Consider the following 21,211-nt stretch of genomic DNA (forward strand, 5'->3'; position numbering starts at 1 on the left):
GGTCTGTTTGGTTGGGCTGTGGCTTTGAAAAAAGTTGCTGTGGGCTGTGAGCTGTGGAAAAAGCTGCTGTAGGCTGTAAGTTGTTAAAAAGCTAAAAACCGTTTGGTGGAAACCACTAAAAGTCGTTAAAAATTCTTTGATATATGTTTTCACAGTTCCATCCGAAAAGCCACTAAAAGCAGGTCTAGAGGTGCTTTCAGATTTGCACTACGAGAAAGTTGGCTTTTAGAAAAAGCTGCTTCCTAGATCCAGCCCTTTGGTTGGCTTTTGACTTTTAAGGGGCAAAAGCCAAAGCCAAAAGTCAAACCAAACACACCCTTAAGAAAAGATAGGTTTCTAGAACTTCATAAATCTAAAAAAATACCAAGAGTTGTTGGTCCTTTTATGACAGTAGAAAAATAAATGATAATATATGTAAACATGAGTTGCAATCGAGTTTAGGATTTGTCCCACCTTTAACATTGCAAATTTGAATTCATGCTTGAGAGAAGAATATAGGAAATTGAGGACGAATCCACTTTGAGAGGGGGGTAACAAGTACCCTCTGATCCTCTAAGTGAGGTCTAATGAGTAAAGACCTAACTCGAATGTGACAATTACATGTAGAGATGAGCTTGCTCTTAATAGATCAATTTTATAGTTTTGAGAATAAATTACTATATAATGATGTTTTCTTGCTTAGAAATATTGTAGAGGCTTGTGAAGTACTTAAAGATATACTAGCCATTTGCTCGTGCTTTGCTACAGTTGTTATATATCATATAAATAGCTATCAAGATATTTATTCAAATATAATTATTGTTTATTTCTAAACACTAAGATACGTGTGGTCTAGTGGTTAGCCCCAAATTTCTGGAGCAAGAGAGCGATGGGCGTGGGGCCCATAGGGCACGGTGCCGAGGTGAGGCGCGTGAGGCGGGTCCAGAGTGTCAACGCGAAGGGGTGAATCCGTGGTAGCACCAGGTGCCATATTAGGTTTTTAATATAGTAGTACAGACTAATTGGTTGTCCGTTTGTTACTACGGTTTCTATATTCATAATATTTACAATATATATTCTTTGTTAAACACAAATGTTTGTGAGTTTCTCCGCATTGTGCTTATTGTTGGACTTTCGTTCCACTCGCTGCGTTTGCTAAAGACGACACACGAAGGGAGAAACTCCCACTTAAATACAGTAGAAATGTGGGGGTCTGTAGACTTAGTTCAACTTGAGTTCAAGTCTGTATCGACTCTCAGAACCATACTCTAGTAAAAACAAAAAAAGCTAGTTCTATAATATAATTAATATTTTTGGTTGACATAAGTTAGTGTGTAAAAATCATTGAAATAAGTTAGAGTGTAAATTTTGTTAATAAGTTGCATCACCGTTTTTAGTTTACTAGTCGCTTGCGCGCGCCAGCGCGCGTTCACCTACAGATTTTACATAAAAAAATAGACACAGCCATACAAATTTAAAAGAGCAGAAAAGGATCATTTATACAACTCCAGAGAGGTGAAAATACACAACATCTTCATATAAAATATTGATGACTATGTAAACTTGTTAATATAAAATATTGATGACTATGTAAATTTGAGGGACTTGTATTGCTCAAATGTCCAGAGAATTGCACCTAATCAAAAGTACACTGAAATAAAAATATCATGATATCTTCTCTTTGGACACAAGGGCAGGGTTTCTGAAAAAATCAATCAGAGGCAATAGCTCGGATTGTAATCAGTAAAATTGGTAGTTTAATCAACCAATATTGTCTTGAGAATCACAGACTGGAGCAGTAGCGGAAGGGGGCAGTTTGCAACAACTAACAACCTTGACATAATTAATTGAAGGTCACAACATCTGTGTTGAGATACCATAGACTGCAGGAGCAGCAACCAAAGAGGAATAGTCTGCAACAACTAATAGCTTTGACATTAATAAGTGAAGGTCCCAATATTACATGACTATGGATAACTCAAATTACCAAGTTCCTCTAAGTATGCCGAATTTAGCTGATTTAACAGATGGTGGCTATACTTTAGCCAAGAACTAACAAAACTCAGTCATTTTACAGGTGTGACGTGTGAAAAAAAACAAAATTAACACCAAGAATAAGTAACAGACGGTCAGAGGCACAAAACAAATTTGTCTCAACAACACAACATAAATAGCCCTGGCTGCAGTTCCTGCAGCAGTCACAGAAGCTTTGGCCTTTGGAAGGTTTTCTAGAGAGAATTGGAGCTTGCTCTCCAGAAGGTCAATGTCCAGCAGAAGTAACTTGTCATCTAGCCTCCTGACTTCCTTGATGAATCCAGAAAGGAGTGTCATAAGGGCCTAAGTACACTATTGACTCTCTAACAGGAGGGCTGCCAGCCTTGCTTCCACACGCTGCCAGGGTTTGATTTCGCACAGTCGCATGAAAGGAAGAGAGCGGTAGGGGAGAGGAGTATCAGGAGGAAACTTGCCGCGGCGAAGGTCACAACCTCACAGGGAAGAAAGAGGTGCCGCTCGTCTAACCGTCATTGCCAGAAAGCTGCGTCCCTTGTCCCTTCCAAGGCTCATCCACCGCATGTGTGTTTGCCTCGCCGTTGCCGCTAGCAGCGCCTCCTTCTTTCGCAGCGACGGCAGCAGCAGCATCGCCACCCCGTCGGCAGTGCGGAGGCGCGGACCATCTGTGGCGGTACCGTGTCGCGGAGGGGCGGTAGGGGACGGGCGGACGGTGACATCCTCGGTTGGATCGCGAACTTTCTACCGCCTGATACGGGACTCACCACCAGATTTCGCGGCTAAGGAAACGCTAGCCGTTGGATTGTGATCAGGCGGCTGGACGAAAACAGGACGACGTGACCAGTTCGAGATGCGATTTTTGCTCCCAAGTGTTGATGGTCGTTGGATGAGCATCGTGTGGCTGCATTTAAAAACGTCGACGTGGACGCACGGCTGGGCAGATTTATGTCCTGCTTTAATATATAGAAATTAGGTTATCTTCAGCATAAGTTGCGTGCTAATGAGCATTTTGAATGGTCCTAGTACGAATGCGAGTGTGCAAATGACAGGCGCTTCAAACAGAGTACACATGTAGACGTACGAATAGAACTGTGGTGGAGAGAGAATTCATGAATTTGAGTTACAGGGAGGCTGACTGGCTGAGCACACATTTTTCGTGTCCTCATTCACGCACATGCACATCCATTTGGGTGTTGGCTAGCCAAACAGACAAGCCTGTGCATTTAAGGCTATCACACCTCAAACGGATTCAAATTTTACGCGCTCGCAAGTAACTGCCTTTCGGCAGAGCGTGCCTTTCAGCAGAACGTGGATGAGGATATAGAAAAAATATGCGCGCAGCCTCCTGTACCCTAAATCCACACCAGCGGCACCCTGAGGCTATCCGCAGCGGTTCCCTCTAAATTTTTTCCCCTATATCACTTTTCTGGGTCACATCATCAATAGTGTATCCCCTACTTTTTCATCTCCCGCAGTGGTTTCCCCTAAATACTCCCCCTATATCCCACTACAATATAAAATATCATTTTCTATACCTACTTTTCATCTACTATCAATTTTTCTTCTACTATTAATTGAAGGCGGGCCCACAGGAACAGTGGTAGGGGGAGAGCGCGCGTGCGCTGCAGCTGAGGGGAGAGAGAAGAGTCCCGCGCGGTGGAGTGCGCGATAGCGTGCTGCGTTGCGGGCGATAGCGCGTGCGCTGTAGCCGGCATGCAAGCGAGCGCGCGCCGTAGCGTGCGGCGCTGCGGCCAGTCTGATGCACATACAGAGTGTGCGGCGATGAAATCGTGCACGCGAGCCGAAGAAAAAATGACCGAGTATGTGGACGAGTATATATACCCGCAAATAAGAGAGAAACTTATGAAAATAAGGTACCAATTGATAAGGACGGAGTCAGGAAAGTTTTTAGAAAAGATACTGAACTAAACTAATACAAAGATTATACTCCATATGTCCAGTATATAAAGTGTAACCATCTCTGATTTAAAGACCAAGAAATACATTTAATTCTCTTTATACTACTACATCGACGTACGTATGCATAGAGACTACACATTATATTATGGGACAAAAACTGTTGAATCTTTTATGGGCTTGGTCCATTTATTGAATAAACTCTATGGTGTGTAATGGTGGAGAATACCAATAGTACCACATTGAAAGTCCAAGGGTCTTTTGCCTTGACTTATATGGTGGGATTTATTCCACTTAACTTGAGAAGTCAAGAAATGGACAAGGGCATGCCACACGCGCGCGCGCGCGCCGCCGCCGCCGGCCGGGCCGGGCGTGGCGTGGCGTGGCGCAGGCAGGCAGGCGAGCGGGCGTGGTGTGGTTGTGTTAATTTTTAGCACTCACTAACCGCGTACGTCAGCCGAGTGACCCTGTCTCTTCGTCAGCCAGCCGATTGACCCTTCTCCTTCAGCTGCCGACTTATGGCGTGACTCGGCAAGAGCTGGCCGACTCATGGCATAACTCGGCTAGAGCTGGCCGACTCTTGGCGTGACTCGGCGACCTTTCTCCTTCAACTTCCCTCTGCGAGAGGTTAAATAGAGGAGCACCCCTGTCACTCGGGACACACGTGAGAAAACACTTTCAGAACACAGTCCAGCAGCCGAGTGAGGGTATTTCCATCTCGTGACTCTGCGCGCACAGAGAAGCGAGAGGGAAGGTGCCTCCGGAGCCCTTGCCGTTCGAGACCTTGCACGAGGGATCGACAATTAGGTTTTTGGGGAGCGTCTACGCGACTGCCCAAAGTCTTCCTCCTGCTGACATGACAAGTGAAGTTGGACAAGGATCTAGATCCTCGGAGCGCATGAGAGGGTATGATCAATTCATGTCCTTACTGTTTTTCATTCTGCAAATTATATATGTTCATACCTGCTGTTTTATTTATAGCCGTAAATTTATTCAATCTATTTTGTCGTATTATATCATAACATGTCTGATGCCTGATCATACTAGTAATATGATAAATCTGTTTGTCTTAATTTTACAGTCATGCTGTTTATGTTGCTATCTGTTTATTTTCAGTTGTTCCATAATAATACATGTTCCATGTTTATATGCTTATTATATTTATATGATTCATATGTTTCATGTTCTCTTGATCCATATTGTTATGGATATATTTGAGACAATGGTTTCTATGATTAAACATATTTTATATGTCATCATCATAATGTTAATTTATGGAATTAAAATAATACAGAAAATGCCTATTTTTCTAACAATCCAAAAACCTAAGGTTAGGCATTTTTCTGTCAGAGGTTTTGCTGCTGTGCTAAAGCCTGATCCTTTTGATGGTAAAAACTTCTTGATATGGAAAGCTAAGATGGAATTGTGGCTAACTGCAATGTCTTGTTTTCATGCCGCTGAGGGCAAGCCTGCCAACTTACCTCCTGAGGATGAGGCTAAGTTTAAGGCTGAAGACAACCTCTTTCGAGGAGCAGTAATTAGCGCACTGGATACAAAATTCCAGAAAAGCTATATCATCCTTCCCACGGGGAAAGAGCTGTGGGATGCTCTTGTTGGAAAGTTTGGAGTTACTGACGCTGGTAGCGAGCTGTACCTCATGGAGCAGCTGTATGACTACAAGATGGTTGAGAACCGATCTGTAGTGGAACAGGCTCATGAGTTTCAGGCACTAGCTAAGGAACTCGAACTTTTTCCTTGTCCTCTGCCTGACAAGTTTGTGGCTGGCGGTATAATCGCCAAGTTGCCACCTTCTTGGAAGGACTTTGCTACCTCTCTCAAACATAAGAGACAAGAGTTCAATGTGGAGGAGCTCATTGGTACTCTTGATGTTGAGGAAAGAGCTAGATCAAAGGACAATGGAAAAGGTGTGGAGACCTCTACTGCTAATGTGGTGCAGAAGAGAAACTTCCGCAAGTTTAACAAGAAGAAAAACCAGAACAAACTAGAGAACGCGAATAAACCTGTTCAAACAGCACAGTTTAAAAAGAAGAACAACAATAACAAGGGAAAGGGAGGTTGCTTTGTCTGTGGCAGTGATCAACATTGGGCTAGAGAGTGCCCTGATCGCAAGTTCACTCAGGACAAGAAATCAGCTAATGTTGTAACCACTGAAACTGAAGGAGGAACATCTGGGTATGGTAATTCTTTACCATTTGTTCTTTCAGTCTGTAATTCACCTGAGTGGTGGATGGACAGTGGTGCAAACATTCATGTGTGTGCTGATGCCTCTATGTTCACTTCCTATCAGGTCGGGAGGTCTGGCGCCTTGTTGATGGGAAATGGGTCGCGTGCTCATGTTCTTGGTGTTGGTACAGTCATTCTGAAGTTTACTTCGGGAAAGACGGTGCCATTGAAGAGCGTGCAGCATGTGCCCTCTATCAAGAAGAATCTCGTTAGCGCGTCTATGCTATGTCGAGATGGATACAAAGTTGTTCTTGAGTCAAATAAATGTGTTGTGTCTAAACATGGTATTTTTGTTGGTAAAGGATATGACTGCGGAGGCTTGTTCCGCTTATCTCTGCATGATGTGTGTAATAAACTCGTGAATTCTGTTCATTTTTCTGATGAGTCGGATTTATGGCATTCACGTTTTTGTCATGCAAGCTTTGGCTGTCTTATGCGGTTAGCAAATATAAATTTAATTCCTAAATTTAACTTGTTAAAAAAAATCTAAGTGCCATGTGTGTGTTGAATCAAAACAACCCCGCAAGCCTCACAAGGCTGCTGAGGCGAGGAGTTTGGCACCTCTAGAACTTGTTCATTCTGATCTGTGCGAGATGAATGGAATTTTGACCAAAGGTGGTAAAAGATACTTTCTCACTTTTATAGATGACTCCACTAGATTTTGCTATGTGTATCTCTTAAAAACAAAAGATGAAGCGTTCAATTATTTTAAGGCCTATAAAGCTGAAGTTGAGAACCAACTTGAGAGGAAAATAAAACGGTTAAGGTCTGATCGAGGTGGAGAATATTTCTCTAATGTGTTCGATGAGTTCTGCGTGGAACATGGTATTATTCATGAGAGGACACCGCCATTCTCACCACAATCCAATGGGATTGCTGAAAGGAAAAACCGCACTCTAACAGATTTGGTGAATGCCATGTTGAGTACAGCGGGATTATCCAAGGCATGGTGGGGTGAGGCGATTTTGACAGCATGTCATGTCCTGAATAGAGTTCCAACAAAGAACAAAGAGATCACACCATTCGAGGAATGGGAAAAGAGAAGAGTAAATCTCTCATATTTGCGCACTTGGGGTTGCTTGGCTAAAGTGAATGTGCCAATCAACAAAAAGCGTAAACTTGGGCCTAAAATTGTTGACTGTATATTCCTTGGGTACTCTTTTCACAGCACTGGGTATAGGTTCTTAATTATAAAATCTGATGTGCCTGATATGTATGTTGATACTATCATGGAATCAAGAGACGCAACATTTTTTGAGAATGAGTTTCCCATGAAGAATACACCTAGCGATACAAGTCATGAGACTATAATTCCCCATGAGCACGAACTGTCGATTCCTATAGATCATGCTGAGGATTCTCACGTACACATCCCTGAGGAGGATGACACTATAGTCACTCGAAAGAGCAAGAGACAGAGGGTTGCAAAATCCTTTGGTAATGACTTTATAGTGTACCTTGTGGAAGACACACCAACTACCATTAGTGAGGCATATTCCTCTCCTGATGCTGACTTATGGAAGGAAGCAGTAAGGAGTGAGATGGAATCTATTATGTCTAATGGAACTTGGGAGGTCGTTGACCGTCCTTATGGTTGTCAACCTATAGGTTGCAAATGGATCTTCAAGAAAAAGCTTAGGCCTGATGGTACAATTGAGAGGTACAAGGCAAGGCTTGTGGCCAAAGGATATACCCAAAAGGAGGGTGAAGATTTCTTTGATACCTACTCACCAGTGGCTCGATTGACTACAATTCGCACATTAATAGCTGTGGCAGCCTCTTATGGTCTTATCATTCATCAGATGGATGTTAAGACAGTTTTCCTAAATGGAGAGTTGGATGAGGAGATCTATATGGATCAGCCAGAAGGGTTTATTGCGGATGGTCAAGAGAACAAGGTGTGCAGGTTGATAAAATCATTGTATGGCCTAAAACAAGCACCTAAGCAATGGCATGAAAAGTTTGATAATACTCTTACAGCAGCTGGCTTTGTTGTAAATGAATCTGACACGTGTGTATACTATCGGTATGGTGGGGGTGAGTCTGTTATGCTGTGCCTTTATGTTGATGACATCTTGATCTTTGGATCAAATCTCAATGTGATTGAGGAAGTTAAAAGTCTTCTATCGAGCAATTTCGAGATGAAAGATTTGGGAGAGGCTGATGTCATTCTAAACATCAAGCTTGTTAGAGAAGCTGATGGTGGGGTAACTCTGTTACAATCCCATTATGTGGAAAAGGTATTGAGTCGCTTTGGTTTTAGTGACTGTGATCCTGCTCCAACACCTTATGATCCTAGTGTGCTATTGAGAAAGAATCGGAGAATAGCAAGGGATCAATTGACATACTCCCAGATCATTGGCTCGCTCATGTACCTTGCAAGTGCAACAAGGCCAGACATCTCTTATGCTGTGAGTAAGCTAAGTCGGTTTGTGTCGAAACCAGGAGATGATCACTGGCGTGCTCTTGAGAGAGTGTTGCGGTATTTGAAAGGTACTATGACATACGGTATTCATTATACCGGAAACCCAAAAGTGCTGGAAGGCTATTGTGATGCCAACTGGATTTCTGATGCTGATGAGCTTTATGCCACAAGCGGATATGTGTTTCTGTTTGGAGGTGGCGCTGTTTCCTGGAAGTCTTGCAAGCAGACTATCTTAACGAAGTCTACAATGGAAGCAGAACTCGCAGCATTAGACACTGCTGGGGCTGAGGCCGAGTGGCTTCGTGATTTCCTATTGGACTTACCGGTAGTTGAAAAACCGATACCGGCTATTTCCATGAACTGTGACAACCAAACGGTGATTACAAAGGTTAACAGTTCTAGGAATAACATGAAGTCTACAAGGCATGTTAAGAGGAGATTGAAATCTGTCAGAAAGTTGAAAAACTCCGGAGTTATAACTGTGGATTATGTCCACACATCAAATAATCTGGCAGATCAATTCACTAAGGGTCTATCACGCAATGTGATAGAAAGTGCATCGAGGGAAATGGGTATGAGACCCATGTGAGATCTACTCTAGTGGTAACCTGCTCTATGTGATCGGAGATCCCGTAAAGTAGAGTGGAGAAACAAGCTAGGAGTAGATTGTGAGGAAAGATCCCTTCTTTAACTCATTTCTGATGCACATCTTTCCTATCTGTAAGGCAGGATGGTTTTTACCTTAATGTATTCCAAGAGTCTTATAAAGGTGAGATGTTGTCCTACAGAACATCTTCTGAGGAATACACCTATATGAGTGAGACTGCTAGTCACAGTCTATGGGACTTGGGTAATCCCTAAATACTCATGAAAGGCACTGAAGTGTGACTTATATGCTTCTAAACAGCGGGAATACCCTTTTGCAGCCTAGTATCAGCAAAGGATTTGAGTGAATCTTATTTCGCACAAAACTGTAAATTCAAGGCATAGTCCATTGTTCAGTTGTGAATGAGTGAAACTCTTATTCTAGATGGATGTTCAACTTAACAGTCTCCATCGAAACACTGGTATATCAAAGGATTGTGATTCTGATACTTCATCATTACAAACCCTAGAGTTTGGTGGGGATTGTTGAATCTTTTATGGGCTTGGCCCATTTATTGAATAAACTCTATGGTGTGTAATGGTGGAGAATACCAATAGTACCACATTGGAAGTCCAAGGGTCTTTTGCCTTGACTTATATGGTGGGATTTATTCCACTTAACTTGAGAAGTCAAGAAATGGACAAGGGCATGCCACGCGCGCGCGCGCGCCGCCGCCGCCGCCGGCCGGGCCGGGCGTGGCGTGGCGTGGCGAGGCGAGGCGAGGCAGGCAGGCAGGCGAGCGGGCGTGGTGTGGTGTGGTTGTGTTAATTTTTAGCACTCACTAACCGTGTACGTCAGCCGAGTGACCCTGTCTCTTCGTCAGCCAGCCGAGTGACCCTTCTCCTTCAGCTGCCGACTTATGGCGTGACTCGGCAAGAGCTGGCCGACTCATGGCATAACTCGGCTAGAGCTGGCCGACTCTTGGCGTGACTCGGCGACCTTTCTCCTTCAACTTCCCTCTGCGAGAGGTTAAATATAAGAGCACCCCTGTCACTTGGGACACACGTGAGAAAACACTTTCAGAACACAGTCCAGCAGCCGAGTGAGGGTATTTCCATCTCGTGACTCTGCGCGCACAGAGAAGCGAGAGGGCAGGTGCCTCCGGAGCCCTTGCCGTTCGAGACCTTGCACGAGGGATCGGCAATTAGGTTTTTGGGGAGCGTCTACGCGACTGCCCAAAGTCTTCCTCCTGCTGACATGACAAGTGAAGTTGGACAAGGATCTAGATCCTCGGAGCGCATGGGAGGGTATGATCAATTCATGTCCTTACTGTTTTTCATTCTGCAAATTATATATGTTCATACCTGCTGTTTTATTTATAGCCGTAAATTTATTCAATCTGTTTTGTCGTATTATATCATAACATGTCTGATGTCTGATCATACTAGTAATATGATAAATCTGTTTGTCTTAATTTTACAGTCATGCTGTTTATGTTGCTATCTGTTTATTTTCAGTTGTTCCATAATAATACATGTTCCATGTTTATATGCTTATTATATTTATATGATTCATATGTTTCATGTTCTCTTGATCCATATTGTTATGGATATATTTGAGACAATGATTTCTATGATTAAACATATTTTATATGTCATCATCATAATGTTAATTTATGGAATTAAAATAATACAGAAAATACCTATTTTTCTAACAAAAACAAAAGATGGTTACACCTTATATTCTAAGACGGATGGAGTAATCTCACTACAACACTTAAAATAGATATATCACTAAAAACTCATAGTAGACATATGTAATATTTTGAAGTAACACTATATTAAAACATCAATAAACGATAAAACTATAAAATACATAATAAGATTATATCATATATATTTTAAATTTTCGGAGAGACTTCGTTGGGATTTTATGGGATCAGGAAAGGTAAGAGGGCTCGAGCTCCGTTCCTATCGGTCGACGGGAGTGTTCGTCTAATTGATGCGGAAGGTGAATAGTTGGATACGGATAACGAGAAAACGCATACGAGCCCACTGGCTGACTGGCTTACTCCATCCAACGCAAACTGGTGACGCCGCATCCGCACGTCCACGTGTATCCTTCTCGTGGCGTGGGCTGGATGCGATCCCATGGCGCGCTGTAAGAGACCAGGCCGCAAGCCCGTTTCGTCTCTGCTGCAATGCACGAAGGAAAGCAGGCCCATCAACCAGCCAGCCACTACATGGCTACAAGGATCATCGTCGTCATAGAGCGAAGTACAATGCATCATCTGATCATCCCACAACCTTTGTTTGTTTCAGACAAGACAAAGCCACTTATTATGCGTTCAAGCGAGCAGGGGATTGACCACATGGCCGACGAACAGCACCACACCGGTGGTGTGTCTTCTCGGATCAGGAAGACGAAAGGGTGATCCGCCATGAAACTGCAATCCGTGCTGCTCCCAAGTGAAGCACCCACCACCATCATCAGGACAGCCGATGCCGCAGCAGCCTCGGTCCCTTCCTCGTGAACCTCCACAACCGACCTGTGGAAAACGGAGGAGACATACAACATGGGTGGATCACCGACGACGAGCCCTGCTTCTTCGGCGCTAAACGGCAGCCAGAGCCCCAGAGCCTTATTGAGCAGCTCGGACGCTTCGAACACGAAGGACACCTTGAACCTGGGGACCTTGGTCTCCCCAACTGGGACCTTCCTCGTTGGGATGTGCTTGTCCAGGAACCCAGGCTCGGCGCTCAGCTTCTCGGCCGGGCCAAGGCCCGGAGGCAGTCTCGTGCTTCCGGGAGGAGGATGTACATGGAGAACTGCCTCTGCTTGAGTGCTTGTCACCGCCTTGCTCGTACGGGAGCCTGAGCAAGTCTCCGTACGATGCAATGTACTGGTCGTCGTCTGTGCTGGACATGAATGGCGCCTCGACCGAGCTCCCGTCGAGGAGGTGGAACTCGCCGTCTCTTGTTTCCGACGCGTCCAGCTTCCTCGCCCAGGCTCCTCTGAAGTGAGCGCGTTGCCGAGAACCAGCCTCCTGGTATCGTCGACGGAGCCCGGTGACAGCAGCCCTTGACCGTGTTATAATTATAGGCATTTTCCGTATCATTTTAATTCTATAAATTAACATTATGATGATAACATATAAAAGATAATTAATCATAGAAATCAAGATCTCAAAAATATCCATAACAATGTGGATAATAAGAACACAAAGCATATGAATCATATAAATCATATAAATATGATAAACATATAAAATGACTGAACAATTGAAACTAAACAGATAGTAATATAAACAGCATGACTGTAAAATTAAAACAAACAGATATATCATATTATAATAAGACAGAACAGATAAGATAAAATCATTGCTACATATAAAACAGCACAGATGAATATATGAAACATATATAATCTGCAGAACGTAAAACAGTAAGGAAATAAACTGATCATACCCTCTCATGCGCTCTGATGATCCAAATCCTTGTCCAGCTTCCCTTGTCATGTCGCCAGGAAGAAGATAGTGCGGAAAGAAAGCCCGGAGGAAGAGTGGCCTTGCGTTTCTCGCCCCTTTGCCTTAGGATTCGTTAATTCTCTTTCTCGATGGGACGGGGAAGGGATATAAGTCAGCGGTAGAGTGTCACCTTGACGTGGTGGAAGTCATCAGTTCGAGCCTGATTATCCCTAAACCTAATGTGAGTTTTTCTGTACGCACAGAGTCACGAGATGGGAATACTCTCACTTGCGGCTGGGCTGTGACTCTGAAATGGTTATGTTCACGTGTACCAAATGCCAGGGGATGGGAATAATCTCACTTGCGGCTGGGCTGTGACTCTGAAATGGTTATGTTCACGTGTACCAAATGCCAGGGGTTCTCCTCTACTTAACCTCTCGCAGAGAGAAGCTGAAGGAGAAGGGTTGCATGTTGCACGCCAAGAGACAAGCAGCTGATGCAACTAACACAACCACGTCTGCTCGCCTGCCTGCCTGCCCGCCCGCTCGCCTGCCTCGCCACGCCACGCCGGAGCCCGGCCCTCCGGCGGCAGCGGCGCGCGTGGCACGCCCTTATCCATTTCTTGACTTCTCAAGTTAGGTGGAATAATTCTCATCATATAAGTCAAGTCAAAAGACCCTTGGACTTCCAATATGGTACTATTGGTATTCTCCACTATTACACACCATATAGTTTATTCAATAAATAGGTCAGGCCTATAAAAGATCCAACAAACTGTACCTGACTTGGCTTTCTCTCTGCCCATGCGTTCACTCGAGCAGCAGCTTCTGCATCCTGACGACCAGGGGCGGATCTACGACCGGGGCTGCCCGGGCTGCAGCCCCGGTCGCGGCCTAGTACAAGCGAATAGGCCCAGTACAAGCCGTGTCTCCGCCTACAGCCTCCAGCCGCGTGCCTGCGTCGGGGCGTCGCGTAGTCGCGTCCAGTCCGCCAGCGGAGCAGCTCAGCAGCACCGAAGTGGAGACGAGCAAGAAGCGCCGAAGCGGAGCAGCTCAGCAACGCCGAAGTGGAGACAAGCAGGAACTGCCGAAGTGGAGAAGAGGAGGAAGCGCCGAAGCGGAACAGCACGGAGACCAGCATGAAGCCAGGAAGCGGAGCAGCGCTGCGTCCAGTGGCAGATCTAGATTTCGCTACGTCCAGGTCTCCAGAAAGCCAAGCACCAGCCACCAGTTAAAGCCTCATTCAGTTAAATTAGACTATGGTTTAATCTGGATTGAATCGGATCCAATCTAGCCCACAATTCATGCCAAAAAAATCCAGAATTATTTTATTTTTCCTCTCTTCAGTTAAACCCGCTATGGTTCCCCAGGGTTTTGGATCTGGCCGACCGACCGACTCAAGTTGTTCCTGTTTGTTTTATAAAGGTAGGAATATGATATATTTCACTCGAGATCGGTCACTGTAATAATACAATTCACTAGCTAAAAATATGTTTGTAGATATTTAAGATGAAAAGATTTTGAAGCATTTTTAAGGCTTAAGAACTCGGAAGATAAATTTATCTCGCAACATCAACTCATGAACGATATGTATTAATTATTGTATTCCTAGAATTCGTATCGATTTATTTTTGGGTTACATATTTCTTAAATGTTTAGATTATATCTTGTTTCTTGTGTTATATTAAACATTAATTATATTTTTTATAGCCTTAGCTTATTAGGCCCTTCTTGGATCAATCCTGGATCCGCCACCGCTGAGTACGACACATTTGTAATCTAGTACATATGTATACAGCTTTAATTTGTTACCAGATGTTTGCGAGCGAAGCGTGGTGATCAGACGGACCTTTTTCTGGAACTCGACGGAGTGGATCTCGGCGCCGTACTTCCCCACGGCGACCTCCTCGAAGGCCGGCCTCAGCTTCAGCGACGCGTCGGCGAAGACGGCGTCCGCGAAGGCGATCCGCGCCACCTGCTCGGCGAGAGCGTGCAGGCTGTCGGCCGCGTCCGGCCCATCGCCTCCGCCGAGCGTAGCCAGCAGTTGGTCGCGCGTGGCGCCGCCCGAGCCGGCGGCAAGGAGGCTGAGCGCGACGTGGAGCGACAGCGGGGCGAAGCAAGTGATAAATAACTATGGGGATTTGATGAACGTTGATAGTTGTAGGTCGGTAAATATGGTTGAGAGTGTAATCTTCGAATGGTCTAGGTTTTGGTGGGGTGTTACTCCAACGGACCTAAAACCCCACTATTGTGTGCGTGTGGATGCGCCGCGTTGCAGGCGACCTAGCGAACGTGTCATATATCGATGATTCGGTTTCAAGTGGTATTAGAACTCAGGTCTGACACGATGCATTCTTGAATACATTTTAGCTCACAGTGAGTGAGCGATAGATTGTTGGGAAATAGTTCTACATTGTGAATTGTGAGTGAGCAAGCATAGTTTATATGTAGGGTGAACAAAATACTCATAGCTCATGGTCAACTTAACTCGGCTCGATTCGACTCATTTCAATTTGTCCATGAGCTGAACTATCATCTCAATTTGGTTTGTTAACGGGTCTGCTCGAGCCGAGCTCGAACGAACAATAATGTGCCAAAAAAAACAAAGCTCGTGTTGAATGAATTAATAAATGATAAACTTTGTTAAGTTAGTGTTGGATTGACGTGGTATGTGAAATTGTAAGTATTATTACTCTTTTTTAGTGTTAAATTAGTATAGAATTAACTAGTATTGATTATATTTTTTATATATGTATATTGTTTTTTTGTTCGTAAGCTAAGCGAGCTACCTCGAGCTCACAAACGATCCAAGCAGAACAGGTTCTCTAGCTCGGTTCTTAACGACCCAAACCAACTCGTTACCTTAACGAGCCAGCTCGAGCTTACACGAGCCGAGTCGAGCTGGCTTGATATCCATCTCTATTTATATGGTTGAGGGTGCAATCCTAATGGACTAGCTTTTGGAGGGAAATTTTAGCTCAACGGACCTAAAACCTGTTGTTGTGCGTTCAGATATGTATGCCGCGGCCCGATGACCTGAGTGTGTATAAGGGGGTGTTTGGTTTTAGAGACTAATTTTTAGTCCTTTTAATTTATTCCACTTTAGTCACTAAATTTTCAAATATGGAAACTAAAATAGAGTTGTAGTTTCCATATTTTGCAATTTATAGACTAAAGTGGAATAAAATAGAGGGACTAAAAATTAGTCTATAGTAACCAAACACAGTCTAAGTGTGTCGCGTATACAGGGTGAAGCTAGATAGAATCGTGTTGGCTGTCCGGTTCCAACAGCCGAGCTAGTAAGGTTTCAATTTGCTGAGCTTGTAAGCTTTTAATTTACTGAGCTAGTAAGGTTTTAATTAGCTCAGCTAAGCCAAAAAACAATTATTGTGAATGGTGGACGATAATGCTAGCTAAGACAATGACTTATTTACCTTTCTTCTTCACTCGACTTGCGTTCTATATTACTTGGCCTGAGTTGACGTGAGTCTAAGAAGTACATGTTGAAGTCTATGAAAGCCAGATATTTGGATTATTGCAGTTTTAATCCATTAAAAACAAAACATTGTAGAAGCAGTAGAAGCCGATATAAATTAAAGCTAAGCTCAAAAGTCTGAGTTTCAGATGTTTTATCTCTCTTCTAGGCTGCTCTACATTTTTCATTTTGTAAAGCCAAAATTTGAGAGCCAAACTGAACTTTGTTAGAAGTGGCTGCGCTTTTTTAGGAGATAGATTTGTGTTTTTAAAATGCTGGTTGATCCTCCAATTAAGTAACTGACTGAAACAGCAGAGAAGTGCTGGTAACAAGAAGGAATAACTGAAACTGAGTTTCAAACAGACAGCTTATTAGCAATTCCATGATCGATGATTACATATGCATGCATGTGAAAGCAAAGCCCTCAGCAGGTCTCAATCAATTACGTAGACTCACGTCTCGCCCGTAGGATAGGATGATCTAATCGTAGTCGTACGGTGTAAGTATGGGATAGATAACAGAAAGCGGGAATCTTAATTGAGACTCTGATCACCCAGAAAAGATGGGTCGCCGAATACCTACAGCTTGTTCAGCAAAAGTAAACGTATCGTTCTCCAGTTTCTTCACAGCAACACCTATGAACATAGCCACAACTTTCTTGCTTCTAAAGCCTGTGATGTCGACCTCACAGGTCTACACCAGCACAAGCTCACAGTGTTGAATCAAGGTACGAGTAGAACCGTCGCCGACTGAACTGGAGGAGGCAGCAGTTGAAGAAGCGATCATGCACACCGACAAAGAGAGCTTCAGTGTCAGGACTGAACGATATGCCTGCGATCTCACCAAAGAAGTCCAGCTCCTGCTTCCTGCTGTACCCACTCTCAACATCGAAGATGTGGATGAAGTCCGCGGGTTCAGTCATCGCCATGAACTTCCCGTCTGGCGTGTAGCGAATCGACCTGACGGCTCCGATGTTGCCACCCAATACAACAACTGATCTGGAGAGATTGCGGACGTCCCAGACCCTGCACGTCTTGTCTTGGTTCCCCGTGGCGAATGTTCGGCCGTCTGGATTCCATGCCGACGCAAAGGAGTAATCCAAATGGCCATGGAGTTTGTGAACCGTCTGCGAGCAAGCTTGTATATATCAATCGTGCATTTATTATATAAAAAGAAATCAGTTACTGTGCACTGCGTTCCGCTTACCTTTCCTGAATTAGCGTCAATCAGAAGTCCATCAGGACTGTCCCCCACAATAGCAGCAAGTTTACCATCTGGGCTCAACGATGTATGCTGCAGAAAATTAAAACAGGGGCCAACACAGGATGCAGTAATGTGTTTCTGTCCTTATTTAAGACATGCTCTTTGACAAAACATGAGCATTGACTTCAGCAGCTAGATTTAGATAGAAAATTGAAAATTCAACAAGCACTGCAGGCTTACATTCACAGGCCAAGCAAAATGGAAGTGGTTGCATATTCGAAACTTTTCCATGTCAAAGTCTCTAAGTCCACAATCATTGTTTGACGCAAGGAAGTGCAGAGAACCACTACAAAGAAACGAGCAACAAACGTCATTACGTTGAGATCCATGCATTTTGTCTCTTCATAAACAGAATAACCGATTTGCCTGCGAAAAATGAAGTACCTAGGCTTCTCAAATATCTCCAGAGAATTAGTAATACCGTCGTCATCATTTGTTGTCTTGCAACAGTAGCTTACTCCTTGACGATCCAGAAACTTCATTCCCCAGGCAAACGAATAAGCATCAAACCCTTATTGCAAAGTCTTCTAGAAGAGAAAAATAGGAAAAAAGACATTGAGGATGAAAAATATCACCTTGCATATTATCTCCCCATGAAACCCACCAGTAACAAGCAAGTTATGCTTCACCGCCAAAGTACTGACTGGAGTCTGATAAAAACCCTCGTAGTGATTCCGATGGTGCTTCTGAAGTCAAAGCACAAAGAACATGAGGCTGTGTTACCATAACATCAATTAGACAAGGATCTGCAAGAAAAACGACGGGTTGAAAAGGACATTTGGAAAGGGATATGTACCTCGCACGGTGTCACATGTCCTTGAAGATTAATGACTTCTTGCTTCTTATAAGTCATTGCTGACCAATGAAGCACAGAAAAGTTTGACATAAGATACACATCGTGCCTTGTTGTTGCCCACACTAAATTCCTCAACTGCAAGACAGGGACGGAACAAGCTTAACAAATTCGCAGGACTTGACAGGGCATCTGACTTTTCGGTATAACATATGTACAGAGCTACAAGGTCCTGCATTGTAGCTGCCTTAAAATAGGGCAGCTGACTCCCAATGTGAAACAGAAATGTGGATCCATTTTTTAGAATACTTCAATTTGTGTATGTCCCTGTGTTAGGATTCCAAAAAAATTGCAAATTTAACTGAATTGCCGATGATCGGATACATAGATATGGAGGGTATCAGAGGAGGCTAGGCTCTTGGTGGTACTACTCAAAGAGCGTTTGTAGTTTACTAGTTACAACAGCTACTACTACTACTGTTCATCAAGATAAGTATCCTCATCTTTCTAGTTAGACATGAGAAACATGCCAAGCAATCAACAATATCCTAGAATAATTCAACTTCAAGACATGATTGACAAACCTTCAACAGATAAGGGGGAAAAAGGAGAGCAGATAAACTATCTCAATCATGGAACGTATATGGTGCAAACTAACCTCTCCGTGAAACTGTGCAAACTTCTAATCTGAACCACATGATGTTGATCCAAGGGGACGTGCGGAGAGAGTGGGAGGGGATTTGAAAAAGTGTGATTAGCAACGGGTGGTTAAATGTAAAATTATCCACGCTCATGTGTCACTTGAATCAACATGATGTGGCCTAGATTAGAAGTTTGCACGGTTGCATGGAAGGGTGGCTGGCTGTATGTAGAATGAACTAACCAAGTAAAACAAACATTCGGAACAAGGAACACTGAAAACCATGGCTCGCCTGGAAATGACGGATGGTCGGTTTCACCGACCTCGTGCTGTGCTGAAACTCGTAGTAGAGTTGGCCTTTCTCTGCAGGCATGCATTCCTGCACCAGCATCGCCACATGAGATGTTTACTCGGCCTAAATAGATGCTCAACTCGACCAGGTAGTATAACTAATCTGAAACGCGTAGCTATGGCATGCCTTCTCAGAAAGCCTTCCGGAATTAGGCACGTTCTCAAAGTTGGCGTACCCCTGCAGCCGTGACTGCCTGTACTTGTCCCTTGTAGTCGGCATCACGTTCCAGGGGATCCCTTGCATATCCTTCCCCTTCCTCACGTCCATAGCCGTGATGTGCTCAGTCGCTTTACTCGTCTACAAACAAGCACACACAAAAAAAATTTGCGTTCGTGTTAGACCATAAACAAAACGTTTCTAGCTGCATTCTCATAGCCTAGATACGGTGATGATGATGATGAGACTAAAATTAAACGAACCAAAACAATGGTCAAACAAAAAAAAAGGTCTGCATTGAACCTGATAGGCATTCATCAGTTCAGGAGCAGCATCGCATATACACGTATAATTTCAAGGCATGGGCACGGAATCAGCAGGGGATTGAGGTTGAAAGACGAAGAAGTGAAGAGAACGGGGCTAAGAAAAGCAGGAGCGTCTCACACCAAAATCCCACGCCCGCGACTCGGACTCTGAATGACAAAGAACAGATGAGCGGGTGGTTGCGCTTACAGGTTGGTCCAGCTCATCGTCGGAGCCATCCATTCGAACGGCGTGGCGGTCTCCTTCTTCCGGATGAGCTCCGGCGGCGAGGTCGCCGTCGCGCTGCGACATGGCCCGTAAGAACGCGGCCGCCCACAGGCAAAAGGCGAGTTTGAACCAGACCAGATTTTTGCTCGAGGGTCTCCGGGAAATTTTGCTGCAAGTTCGTTCGTTGCGCCTTGACGGTTTCTCGGTGTCCAGCGAAGGAGCAGCCGTGGATTGTGTGGTTTGAGATCTGGTTCCGAGTTTTTTTCTGGAACCGGAGCTAAAACTCGGCCTTTCCAGTACGATGTGGTGGCAAATGCCCACTGAAATACTACAAGGAAGATAGCCGTTTGCACTTTGGTCCCGCTGAAATGATTTATTTATGTGATGCGCCTTGGGTCACAAAAACGTGTCTTCTAGGTCAACGCTCAACCGTCTTGATCAATAAGTAGCTTCTAATATTCTAATATGGACACCTAAAATATATATTGGTACATTTGCAACTAAAATGCTTGCGAATCCTATAAACCGAATGATTTAATATCTCCACTGTAGGAGACGTTAGTGATCAAAAGAAGCAAAGTTAAATGTTACAAGCACTCCCTCTATCTATCGTGAAAAAAGGAAATTAATCCTCACATATAGCATCTACACGACAAGGTGCCATTATTTGGTGGTAAGATAGATTCTCTGATTGTTATCGGGTTCATGATAAGATAGATTCTAAAGTTTCTAAACTCGCGGTGGCACGCCGTTGAGATAGATGCACGTAGGAGTGGGTTCCCAGAATAATGTGAGCGCCGCCGCCGTCAGCGCTTCGGGAAGGCCGTGTTGTGATCTTATCCTCTCAAAGAACAGACAGGGCCATCAATCATGACCCATAGAATGGATCCGTCTGGTCCGCCACCCCCCGGAATTTGCCGCACACCGTTTTCTCTTTCTTTCTTACCTTGCTTTCTTTTTTTTTTCTCCCGATTATATTTGTTAATAACTACATCTTTTTCTTCTTTGTTTTTTCTTTTCTTGAGAACTTTTGAAATTCAAACTGACTTAACATGTTTCGAATTCGAGCACGTGGAGCGCCGTCTACCGAAGGCGAAGCGAAGCGATGCGAGGTGACAGTTGGGCGAGGATGGTGAGGTGTGAGAGGACCACAAGACAGCAGCAGTTTCGTAGAGGACGTGCGATCACTGGCGAGCACACGCTGCAACTAACAGAAATAGTGGCTGTGGCCTGTGGTTGTGGCCCAAATCCTACTGCCAATGGTGGTCTTCCCTTGTTGCACTTCTTTTAAGGCTAAGGCCCCCTTTGGAATGGAGGATAGGAAAAAATATAGGAATAGGAAAAATATAGGAATTGAGATGGTGGATTTTTTGAA

The 21,211-nt window shown here is 44.1% G+C and overlaps 1 protein-coding gene and 1 pseudogene across 2 annotated transcripts; both read right to left on the reverse strand.

Annotated features, from left to right (window-relative positions):
* Positions 1 to 11,371: 11,371 nt before the first annotated feature.
* On the reverse strand, positions 11,372 to 16,746 carry LOC103645116 (serpin-ZXA-like; annotated as a pseudogene).
* Positions 16,428 to 20,182, reverse strand: LOC100384791 (uncharacterized). Of its 2 annotated transcripts, NM_001177238.1 has the most exons (10): positions 19,972 to 20,087; positions 19,819 to 19,911; positions 19,276 to 19,446; positions 19,090 to 19,176; positions 18,161 to 18,295; positions 17,940 to 18,050; positions 17,749 to 17,840; positions 17,545 to 17,650; positions 17,308 to 17,394; positions 16,653 to 17,227 (listed from the first exon to the last, which is right to left on the reverse strand). In NM_001177238.1, exons 2-10 carry the CDS (start codon positions 19,849 to 19,851, stop codon positions 16,811 to 16,813), a joined length of 1,239 nt encoding a protein of 412 aa, NP_001170709.1. In that variant the 5' UTR covers positions 19,852 to 19,911; positions 19,972 to 20,087; the 3' UTR covers positions 16,653 to 16,810. The 2 variants fall into 2 exon arrangements, with proteins under 2 accessions (XP_008646636.1, NP_001170709.1); XM_008648414.4 differs by having other exon boundaries at positions 16,428 to 17,227; positions 19,819 to 20,182.
* Between the last annotated feature and the right edge of the window lie 1,029 nt (positions 20,183 to 21,211).

This window comes from Zea mays, chromosome 1 (assembly GCF_902167145.1).
Source record: "Zea mays cultivar B73 chromosome 1, Zm-B73-REFERENCE-NAM-5.0, whole genome shotgun sequence".
Lineage (NCBI taxonomy): Eukaryota > Viridiplantae > Streptophyta > Magnoliopsida > Poales > Poaceae > Zea > Zea mays.

What these genes read in the sequence shown, in the direction of transcription:
- LOC100384791 (XM_008648414.4), bottom strand. Translation starts at nt 19,920, where the DNA reads ATGTCGCAGCGCGACGGCGACCTCGCCGCCGGAGCTCATCCGGAAGAA. An exon ending in GAGATATTTGAGAAGCCTAG is followed by an intron (nt 17,651 to 17,748) that starts GTACTTCATTTT and finishes GTTTCTTTGTAG; the next exon opens with TGGTTCTCTGCACTTCCTTG. An exon ending in ATTTTGCTTGGCCTGTGAAT is followed by an intron (nt 17,395 to 17,544) that starts GTAAGCCTGCAG and finishes AATTTTCTGCAG; the next exon opens with CATACATCGTTGAGCCCAGA.